Here is a 12,500-nt window from a genome sequence, read left to right on the forward strand (position 1 = left end):
CCTTTTCCTACCACATGGTTCCACACTGGTGATATCTCTGTCGTATTTAGATAGCCATCTTCTCATGGCTGATTGTGTAATACCAATTCCTAGCCGTCCTCTTTAATGGCTTATCGATAGATACAAGAAGACTTCGTTTCGCAGCATTACGGGAGTGAAGCCGACAGAGATTTCGTATTGTATCGTATCGCATCGCAAGAGCCTAATATGTTTTAAAAACCATTAAAGGCTATGTGAAACGTTCATGCATAGACAAAATTGTTCAAAGTTTTATAAACATTATTCATTGTTAATTTGACAATATTGAGTATACAATCCCTATTTCAAATGATTTAAAACCAGAAACTAGAGAATTCTCATCAGTCTTTGGTAATTGCAACGTGCTGTAGATAATATTTCATAAACGATAAATTCAAAAGTTAATGTAAACTATATAAGTTGTAAGTTAATAACAATTTAAGCGAATTGTTGTTATTCGGAAACAAGTATGACGTGAACTCGTAATCAATAATCAGAACTACCGTGTCAGCACGAGATTTATTGGAAAAGCGATGAATTCATCTCATACTTTGTGGTGCGTAACCTGTTTATATATTTAACAGTGTAAGGTCTCTAATTTTATGACAGCAGTTTTAGAGTCGTTTTTTATAGGTCTGAAATAAGAAAACTTTTTTGATATGGAATCAAGACAATCCAAATTCTATATTCAGTTAAGGCAAATTGATTCAGAAGTTAACTCAAATTTTTGCAACTTTTTATAGAGCGAGAGAGGAAAAAAAAACCCAGCAAAACACGCGCCATTAATAAAAAAAATCAAACAACGAACTCAAACGAATCATTTCATACATGCTTATTTACATAACCCACCATACATCGCAGTCACCAACATAGTGCTGCATCCAAGCAGGAACCCGCCGATCTCGGTCAGAGTAACGGAGTTCGGTTGGACCAGGAAACACTTCATCTGACGCCTCCTCAGGCTTGGGTTGAACTGATCGGAGATCCAACACGTGCCTAGGCATTCCATCTACACCGACATTGTTACTAGACTTGATTCCAGAAACCACTCCTTTTGTCCATTGCGAAGTTAATCGTACAGACGGAGGCTTTATCCACACTTCATCACCCACATTCATAACAGTCGGCGTACTCTCACGATAACGTGTCAGTTCCACATTAGGATGCCTCCAAGTATACGGACCTGTAGTATTGTTGTTTCATTCTGTCCATTTTTAGATGTCATATTGTATCAAAACACAGCCTCCAATAGAGAAATTGACCACTCTATGTAACAGTCTATATTGTCCGATGGTTCCTTTCTACTATACCATTACCCGATGGCCTGTATGCAGCCCTATAAAATGGTAAATATTCCATGTCCCCAAGAGTTCGATCATTTCCCTTGACCGAAATGCAGTGGCGTTATCCATCAGCACCTCACTCACGGGACCCTCTCTCATATAAGACTTTCTCAATTTCCGTGCAAATAGAATGTGATGTTTCACTCTTCATCTCTCGCCAAATGGGAATTCTTCCTGGGCCACAATGAACCATTGTCCAGTATGGAATGCCACGAAATGCTCGCAGGATCAATTGATTGACACTTAACGCAAACATAACTTTCCTGACCACATCTTTGGACATAAACGGTATTAGCTAAATACCAGGTACGCTCTACACCAAAGTGATGTTGTTCCTGCAATGCCTTCACATCACACCCTGCAGCTGCACAACACAGCATTGACATGCCTTCAGTTCTTAGCCACTGTCTCTTGACTCAAGTAAGTCTTTCCGCTTTGTTACACGCGGATGCAACACATATAACCTCAATTGATAATCAAAGTTCATCGACTAGGACACCCAAACGACGTTTCACTAAAATTACAGCCGCTCCTTTTATTTTTACCTTTCTGTCCTCTGACAGTGTGCTTACAACCCAGCCACACACTGTTGGCGATTTAGTCATCCATTTATTTCTTTAGACTCCAATGCAAACTCAGGTTCACACTTTCAATTCTGATTACAATTCTGCAGTATTCATATGATTGAAGTCATCTTTCTTCTGCAACCATGCCGCATCTTCTTCCACAACATCACCAATTCTACCATTTCTCCCAATGATAAATCACTTGCATCACAGCACACTACATCTCTGGTTTCCTTCGGAACTTTTCATCGCCCATTCACTGGATCCTCAGTGTGAACTTGTACCAACATATCTGTCAGCAAACAACGTGCTTTGTCTCCAGCATACTCATCCCATTTGCTCCCCTCTATTTGCAATAGGATAGAGTCCAACTAATTTATTTGTCAGAAAATGAAATCACCTTCCCTCGTCAATCTGGTGTCCAACTACTCCAACATTGGAATTTCATTTGCTCGGGTAAACCGATTCTTATTGAGCTTTAGTCCAAGTACTGCCCCTCGTCTAACTTCTCTGGATTCTTTAAAATAAGTCCATTATCATTCAAGTGTGAAACACATTCCCTGATATTAGTAACGTTTATCATGATATCATCAATATATGAACTTGTGGCCTTGCGTACCTCCTCAATAGTGGACAGGACAACTTTCAAAATACTGGACATGATTTTTGGTGCAGCGTTCAATCCAAATCAAAAACTTGTTAAGACATAGACGGCGGCACAATTCACCTTAACCTGATGATACTTCGCATAAACCTTTGGTCACACGAATTTGCAGATATGCTGACTTTAAATCAACTACCTATACATATTTCTTTATTCTCTCATTCGCTAACCACAAACATGATTAGCTTCACAACCTGTGTGGCACTTAACGTACTATTCAAATTTCTGAAATCCAGCACTGGCCCCATCTTGTTCTTTGCCTGTTCAACCCCCATGATAGGAATAATAATTCACCTTCCCATGGCACCAAAATCCCCTCGTCGATCCATCGCTTTAGCTTAGAATTTAATGTCTCTGACTTTTATCCTTTACAACCATAGTCATCCTGGGAAACCTTATTTGTCAAATGTGGAGCAACTACTTCCCAAAAGTACCTTACTGTCCAGAGGTTGCCATCAAACCAGGCATCAAATACATTCAAAGCGGCTCTGGCCTGTCGACTGGGAACTGCGCTGAACTGAAGAGCTCAAGTTGTCAAATTGCACATCATCACCAGAGATAAGCCCACCACCCAGTTGCCCAATTATATTCATCCCCACCACTACATCAACATACCTCACAATGTGATCTACAACTGTGACCATCGACATTATGTCAGCACCAGCAACGGTCAACGAGACCTTTGCAACCCTTTTACACTTTACAGTACGTCAATCAAATTGTACTCTCTCCCGACCATTTCTCCACAACAGTAGTCCGACCAAGATCATTGTACATCCCGTGTCCACCATCGCTTGACACTCTAACCTCGACTTCCATAATGATCAAGGGAACACTTGCCACTTGTCTTTTGGTCTTAACTTCTGCTCCGGCTCCCGCACGTGTTTGTTAAGCAGAATAATCTTGCTTGTTACTTTTTATGGATTGGTATATACCTCCTTGCAATATGGCATTCTTTACCGCATGTGTAGCAAGTAATTTGTTCACGCTTGGGCAGTCTTTGATCATGTGTGGTCCATCACAACGGTAACATTTAATTCTCTTTCCTTTTCTATCACCATCGTTCATGCTACGACTAGCTGCTATCACTCCATGTGTAGCATTCGGCCCTGATCCACCTCTTGTAGCAAGCAATATTGCACTTCCTATCACATCACTCACGTGGAACTTTTCTATTCTATGTACATGCTAAAGCTCCGCATATATCTCATCTGGAAATCCAGTCACAAATGCCAGCTTGACTATCTCCTCCAGTCCATCAACTGTCAGCCCACTCTCCCTGGCCATCCTTCATGATGTTGTTAGCGAACACATCCACTGGCCCACATATCCATTTTGCCACCTTCAACTTGCTAAACGCTGTAAATCTACTGTCAGAAAATGCCTCTATGAGCTTGCGTTTGATTACCCTGCAGTCTGATTTATTACAATCTGCCAACTCTAAGTATACAGCTAGTGTATTCCCTTTCCTTACATTTATAAAGGTATGAAGGATGCTATACCCCTGTCAATCTAGCGACCAATTCAATGTATCCACCCACACACATCCCCCTCTCCACATAAATTTCTAATCATATCTGATAAAGTTTTTGTAGCTGACGACATTGTTGTCACAACTTTAGACGACGCATGTCTATCATCAAGGATTGAAGCCCAATCAGCATCACTGCATCCTGTCAAAGAGAGATTATCAGTACTCTTTCTACAAACTAGTTCATAGTCAATGGTTTTCTTTAAGAACCTAAACACATGTTTGATTGCCACCCAATGAAATGTCAAATGTTTGGTCAGGTAGAGTAGGACTGGATCGCGTTAGAGATTGGTTGTCGGAGGCAATGTCTGACGTCCTTTCAAAAGTAATGTGTGTGTATGTGTGTGACACTGTGTGTGGGAGAGTATGTGTTCATGTGAATGTGTGGGTAAAGAGAAGTGGGCGGGGCTTTCTATGTGTGTGTGTTTTATGTTTCATAATGATGCGCAACTTTTAAAAAAGATCACTTTAGATAACTTGAATAAATTCTTTTACAATGTGTTTTTACAAAATAGTCTACCAAAAAAGCTCATGGTGTTGGTGTGCCAAAAATTAGTAACTAAAATATCGAAAGCCATGAAAATTTGTTCACATATGCGTCGATATATTAATTTTGGTTTAAACAAAATTATTGTATTGGTTTAAACTTTGTCATTATAAGCGGCCTCACTTTTGAAAGTTTGGGGCGAAAAGATTAGTAATAATAATTTGGCGACTCTTCCAGATCTCTACTACGAAGAAGAAAAATTGTATGGTCAGCAATTGGGAAGAGTAGATGAGCAAGGATTCTTCTGGCATTTAACTTTTGATGGCCGAATCATTGTTAAAAATACAACAGGACACTGGTCTGGTTATGTATGTGTAAAGAACCCGAAACCTGCTTGTAAGTTCATCATCATCATCATCATCATCATCATCATCATCATCATCATCATCATCATCATCATCATCATCATCTTCAAATGTATTTTTGTTCTTTGATTTCCTAAAGCTCGCGAGTTCTATATATGTAATCAAATAATGGGCGTCAACGTCATTGACTATTATCTCAAATCATTGCATTGCATTTTGTTATTCTCTCCAAGAGCTTTTATTTGTTCTATTAAAAAAACATGGTGCGATAATTTTTTTCGTTTAAATACCAATTTGAATCTGCATAAATGATACACTTAATTACATTTAAAAAGTTGATAATAATATGAAAATTCAATATATTTTAATAAAATGTCATATTCTTATCCGTGTGGTTTGATGTTATAATACGTAATGTTTAATTTGTAAATATGTATGTTTCTTCACTGTCAGCTCAGATATTTCTAAGCTTGTGATATTTCATTGTTGAGTTTGCATTAAAAGATTTTCTTGATTGGTCACCAATGAGTGTCTTCCATATTATTCATGGTGTGAACTGCCTTTTCTGAAAAAAAGTTGGAAGGAGGAACTTAGTATTCATCATCATCCATCTTGAGCACGTTGTCGGTCAGCTGTCTCCACGTACCATGATCCTCTGCGGTACGCATGAAGTTTGCGCTGTTTTTAAAATCACCTTTGGCCATTCTTAGTTTATTTCAATATGTCATTCTCTGTCTTCCTCTAGCTCTCTTTTCTTCGATCATTCCAGATGTTGCCAACGTTTCTATTTCGTCTCTTCTCCATACATGTCCCAGAAACCGTCATATATTAATATTCATCCTTTTCTCACCTTCACCAACACTTCCTCGTTCTTATACTTGTCTGCTCATGATAACCTCAACGTTCTTCTACACATCCACATCTCAAATGCCTCTAACCTCCTCGCTCATTTTTGTACCAAAGATCCACAATTCACAACCTTATAAAAAGGGTACTTCTAACATATGTTTCCACTACTTCCAATCTGGTTTTCAAATTTAGGTTGTTGTTTGACACAACTGGTCGCATTTAATGAAACACATTTTTGGCTATTGCTATTCTATTTTATATCCTCTATTTCACGTGAGTCATGGGTAATTAAATGCTTCAATATTTAATTTTTTTTACTTGTTTGATGGGATCTTCTTTTATTGAACAAGTAGAAGGTTGTGTTGTTGTCATTCTTTCAGTCCACTTTGCATTCTTAACATTTAGTTTCAGGCCCAATCTCTTCTCTTTTGCTCACCGGTATATCTAAATTTTCTGCACATTTTCTGCCACCAGAGTACATTGTCTGCGTATCTTCTGTTATGCATAATCTGCCCCAACGACGACGCCTTTCATATCTTCAATTTCTTTGAATATTATTTCACTATGTAAGTTAAAAAGGTCCGGTAATAAGACTCATACTTGTCTTACTCCCTTCTCGATGTTAATGAAATTCGATGTTTTGTTATTATTAAGTGTGACACACGCTTTTTAATTACTGTCTAGACCAACCTGTTCTAATATTTTGAAGAACGCTTCGTGTTGTACTGAATCAAAAGCTTTGGAATAATCAATGAAGCAAAGATAAAGTCATTTTTAATTTTCGATTGACCGCTGTATTATTGTTTTCAATGTAAAAATTGCATTTACCTTACCCTTTTTTTTAAACAAAACCAAACTGCTCGTCACATATCTCTAGAGAGATCTTTTTCCTCATTCTTTTCTTAAGTATTCGTAATATAGATTTGTGGCTTGGCTCGTTATGCTGATTGTTCTGTGTTGGTCACAATCAATAGCTCCTTGTTTTTTTTTTGGGAATAGTAATGACTGCAGACTGATATTAAACATTAGGCAGGACACCCTTTTTATATATGACGTTATAGGCATTTGTCAGAATGTCTACTTTCAGATCGTCGAGGGTGTCAATCAATTCTATTAAGAAACTATCATGGCCCACCGCTTTCCACCTTTTCATCTCCTTGCAAGTAGCTTCTACTTCGTCTCGCATAATCTGCTAGTATTAGGTGTCATGAAATCAAACACTCGCTTATCTGTATTTAGTACCTAAAACTAGTACTGTACTTCTAAGGACTACCAGTTCACGGAGGATTAACTTTGCCCTGCATCTGGGCAAAGAATGACGAGCCCTATCTGGGTTCGGACGAAGAAGGATGAGCCCTGCCTGCCTCCATACCAGGAAAATGATGATCCCTTGACTGACTGACGAGCCAAGAAGCCTGGCCTGGTCTGCAAGGGAAGTCTACCGTGGCCTTCCCTGCCAGGCCTGCCTGACAATCCCTCTCCCCGGTATGCCAGAAGATCGAGGAGCCTGCCTTGCCCTGGTCTGCTCTGACAAGCTGAAAGTGACTGTTCGCATGCTAAGACTGCCCAGCTATGCCAGATGAGCCAGTAGGACTTGCTTCCGGCGTTGGACGCGCCTGACAACGATGTGCCCACTCATTGGGAGGGAAATCCCCCCATTTGCTTCTACCGTGATCTCGCAATAATGCAGTACGGAATAACGAAGACCTGATTGGTAATTTACGTGATAATCTGGTCCAACAACTAGAGACGTTATTGACCTTGTGATGGAATTAACCAAGACACCAGTGACCATCACTAAGTTCTGGGATTTTAATCCCAATACAAAGCTGTGGATAGACTATTGATCACATTACCAGAAATTCGTGAAGGTCAACTCGTCCCATCTGACAAGATTTCCGAGAAGTTCCTCACGAATCAGTTTTGTGGTATCTTCCATTTGTTGTCAAATCTGGCTCCACAGATTGCCCCCCCCCCCCCCAAGGACTTAAAAATAAAATCTCAATTTGTCCGGGACAATTACAAATTCTGGACACAAAGAGAAAGGAAGCCAGTGGAGAACGTTCACGAGTTAGCTTCCAGATTTCTCCTCGTTCAAAGTACAAGATGACGAGTTGACATTCAGTTGAGCAATTGAGATCACCACCGAATTGGATGAGGTTGGAAACAGTCGGTACATTAAAAGTCGAAGCGTTCAAATTTCAGCCCATTTTGTACTCCATTAAGAAAGAAGCTCTCTGTGAAGAGCAAATTAGCATCACATACCAACAACCAGCTCAAACCCAAGGAGCAAGTGAAACAGAGAACCCGATGCCGCCAGTGCCCTTGGAAAACACTTGAGTAATGCCTGTCGGTTAAAAGAGGCATTTTGCAGTATCAAAAGTCACATAAAATTTACCTGTCGAGAAGTCAACATAAAGTCAAGATATTGACAAACATCAAATGGAATGCAATCCGACCTCCGTGAAAGACCTGCTACTTGAATGATATGTCATGTCAGTTGTTTTAAGGTTGCCCGCCTGTCTACCTCAACATCTTCAGAACCTTAGAGACAGAAATTTGTCGTGACGACTTTGAACTTCAGTATCCTGGTTTGAACAGCAATAGAACGTCTTTGGGTGTTGGTGGTTGCCCTCATCCATTCTAACTACATCGAAATCGCCAACAGTGTGACTGTTAAAGTTGTTTTGTTTTTATGGTCTTTAAGGGTTTGCAACACATTAAGGTCATATCAGCGCCAGTAAAAAGGAAGAAAATGGGATAGCAAAAAGTTCAAGAATTCCAATTAAATAGCAATGACTATGAAAAATGTTTTTTTCTCTTTTTGAGAAATTTTTTTTGTCTAATATCAAAGCTCTATCTCCACTGATTAAAAAATGTTTTTGAATTTTGAAAATCCATTCATAAATAAACAAGTTATGCAGTTTCAAAGGTGTCATTTATTTGGATGACCCGCAAAGAGGAAAAAAACGCGAAAATATGGGACGCTTTTTCGGCAATTTTTTTCGATCTTTGGTTGTATCTTGCGTAATAAGTGGATTAAAAGGTTGAAACTTGGGATGGTGTTTTGTAAAATACGGGAAAAGTACTCGTCATATTCATATGAAATTTTACAACCAAAAAGAAGAAATGTTCATGTATTACCTTTCAGCGACAAAACCTCCACGCCCGGTAGTTTTAGAAATATTTTACTCCAAAGAGTAAAAATATATTTTTAACGATCTTTCGGTAATTGCACGAGTTTTGTCGCTTGACATAATCTAAAATGACCTTTTTTCTAACTGTGTGCCAACTTTCAGTCATATTCATCGATAAACAGCGTCGTAATTAATTTTTTTAAATAGCATATATGAAACGGTTTCGTCCCATATTTTGCCGCGAATTTGGGCACTTCGTGAGCGAAAAAGACGCCCAAAGTTTTGTGCGGGATAGTCATTGCTAAATTAAAGCATCCAAGAATATGGCAGACAAAGGGGAATTGGTTCAAATAGGGAACAGATGTAGATTCCAAGAGCATACTATCAGTGTACTTAGTTTGATCACCTAAATGTATCATCCAGACACAAGCACAAGTCCCTACTAAGAGGAATACACTCAAATGTTTACAAATCATATATAATACAAAAGGAAAACAGAAAACAGTGAATAAGAGAGAGATGATTTACAAGAAAAAAATAATCATCTCCCAAAACTAACTATACATTTGACTGTTTTTCTCCCAGCCAGGGTATCCGGCCAGGGCTAGGACAAAACCAAGTAATCTCATTCCAAGACAAATACAAAAAGCATGTTGGAAAACAGACATAGGGGGATAGAAGACAGTGTGTAGCTCCCTGCCCACTATGGGAGGTCAGGATCCCCACCCAGTGACTGGTAAAGTGAGACCTGATTGGTTGACAAAAAATGAGAAGATCGACATAATGTTGCCTCAAAGCCGTAAAAATCGTCGTTAAACGGTTAAATGGAAGCTTACACAGCCTGCAGTATGCCCTTTTTTGAGGGGACGTAGGGACAACTGGGTGCCAAATTTCGTAACATAAGTCATTGGAGATCATCTGTACGATTTGAAATTTATCATCATCATCATCATCAGCATCATCAGCATCATCATCATCCTCCTCCTCCTCTTTCTTTCTTCTTCCCCTCACCATCACATAGCGAACAAGAGAGCATTCAAACTTGTCAGCAAAGATACATCCCTTTTTATTAAAAATCTTAAATATCCGAAAATCTGCATGCAGGTATATAGTTTTTGAAAGTCAAATCCCATTAAATATCAAACCAAGTTCTTTAAAGATTTGGTAATTTATACTTGTCACACACCATTCATTATCAATTTGCCCGACCAGTTTAAGCAGTTTGTGTATAATGCAACAGCTGTCATCATCATCATCATTGCCTTTTTCACCTGGGTCAGGGTATAGGCCACAAACAGTTTCCATCCTTCTCTATCCCGAGCTAACTTTTTAAAATCTCATTCCAGGTCTTACCACTTCTCTGTATATCAGCTTCTTTAATTCTTCTCCATGTTCTTCGTGGCCTTCCTCTTGATCTTTTGCCCTGAGGGTTCCAGTCCAATACTTTCTTTGTTATAGTTGAGTCATTCTTTCTTAGCGTGTGTCCAATCCACCTCCATCGTCTTCTTCCTATTTCCTCTCCCACTGGTTTCTGCTGTGTTCTTTTCCATACTTCTCCATTTTTTATTCTATCCATCCATTTTATTCTGAGTAGCTTACGCATGCACCTGTTTACGAAAATCGGTACCCTCCTTAAACATGCCTGTGATGCGTTCCAAGTTTCACATCCATACAGTAGGACAGACTTCACGTTTGAGTTGAAATGTCTTAGCTTTAGTCGAAGGGAGATATCTTTAGTTCTCCAAACTCTGTTCAAAGATGTGAATGCAGCCTGTGCCTTTCCTATTCGTGCTTTCACCTCTGCTTCCGTGCCTCCATCCTTGTCAATTATACTTCCGAGATAGCAGAAAGTGTCTATATCTTCGAGTTCCTGATCTTTTACTTTGATCTGCTCCCTTTGACGCGTACCTATCCTCAAGACCTTTGACTTTGCAGGGTGAATTCTTAGACCAATTGATTCCGAGAGGCTGTTTATAATTGTGGTTTTTGCTTGCATCTGGTCCTGGGTGTGGGACAAAAGAGCCAGATCATCTGCAAAATCCAGATCATCCAACTGTGTCCAGGGGGTCCACTGTATCTCATTTCTTCTCCCTTTGGAGGTTTCCTTCATTAGGCAATCAATGGCAAGGATGAACAGGAATGGTGAGAGCAAGCATCCCTGCTTGACACCAGTCTTAATTTCAAAGCTGTCAGTAAGCTAATCTTCATGTACAACCCTGCAACTTGATCCTTCATACATTTCCTTAATGAGGTTTACTATCTTTTCAGGGAGTCCATAATGTGCCAGATTTTCTACAATGTTGCTCTGTCAATACTGTCGAAAGCCTTCTCGTAATCCAGAAAGTTGACAATAAGAGGAGAGTTCCATTCTATACACTGTTCCACTATGACTCGCAGAGAGGCAATCTGGTCAGTGGTTGAACGGTTTTTCTGAAAACCTGCCTGTTCGTCCCGCAGTTTAACATCTGTTGCATTCTTAATTCTCTCTAAAATAATACGGTTGAAAACCTTTCATGGAATAGAAAGAAGAGTGATGCCTCGATAATTATTACAATTACTGAGGTCCCCTTTCTTTGGAAGCTTGATAAGATGTCCTTCCTTCCAATCCTTTGGGAATATCCCGTCATTCCAGATTCTCTCAAATAGTGGGTGCAGGGCCTCAGCATTTATTTCCGCATCAACTTTTAGAGCCTCCGGTGAAAATTGGTCTGGACCAGCTGCTTTCCCCCTTTTCATCTTGTTAATGGCACCCACAATCTCTGCTATCGATGGTGGATCACAGCTAATTGGTAGCTCATTCCTTGCAGGCAAAATTTCTGGCTGGTCGTCTGGTGGTGGTCTGGTCAGAAGGCAGTTGAAATGTTCCCTCCATCGTTCAGATTGAGCCTCTTTTCCTAAAATAGTTTTCCCATCTTTGTCTTTGACTGGTATCTCTGGTTTCCCATATTTTCCAGCAAGTGTCTTGGTAGTTTGATAAAGGATCCACATGTGTCCTCCTGTCGCTGCTGCTTCTGCTTTCTCTGCCAGTCTGTTCATGAATGCTTCCTTGTCTTTCTTCACAGATCTTTTGACTTCCTTAGCTATGGCTCGATACTGCTCTTGTGCATCCAGTCTTGAAGCCCTTGTTTGGCTTGCATTCACTTGTTCCTTCCTTGTTCTCCTCTTTTCAATAAGGTCCAAGGTGGTTGGACTTATCCATTCTTTATGTTCCGATTTCTTTACCCCCAATACCTCGTGGCAAGTTGTTATGTAGACTTCCTTGATCTTTGCCCAATGTGACTCTACATCTATGTCCTCCTCGAGCTCAGTAAGAGGTTGGAATCTATTACTCAATTGTAGTTTGAATTCCTCATTCTTTTCCCCATCAAGTGCATTCACCTCGAATTATCTTCTTGTATGTGATCTGGTCCCATGTTTTCTGAGTCGGAGCTTAAGCTTTGCCAATAGCAGGTGGTGGTCTGATCCAACATCTGCCCCTCTCCGTACTGTCACATCTTCCAATGAACGTCTTAATCTTCGAGAGATACAAAAATAATCAAT

General features: G+C 39.7%; 1 protein-coding gene across 1 annotated transcript in view; it reads left to right on the plus strand.

Moving 5' to 3' along the window:
• Positions 1-12,500, plus strand: part of LOC144972028 (uncharacterized) — a 69,769-nt gene that overhangs the window by 19,383 nt on the left and 37,886 nt on the right. Inside the window, exon 3 of the mRNA XM_078913117.1 lies at positions 4,847-5,005. Coding sequence (XP_078769243.1) covers positions 4,847-5,005 — 159 coding nt within the window. The remainder of the gene's footprint in view (positions 1-4,846; positions 5,006-12,500) is intronic.

Source organism: Berghia stephanieae, chromosome 4 (genome assembly GCF_034508935.2).
Source record: "Berghia stephanieae isolate SIO BIC M18660-M18661 chromosome 4, UCSD_Bste_1.3, whole genome shotgun sequence".
Classification (NCBI taxonomy): Eukaryota; Metazoa; Mollusca; class Gastropoda; order Nudibranchia; family Aeolidiidae; genus Berghia; species Berghia stephanieae.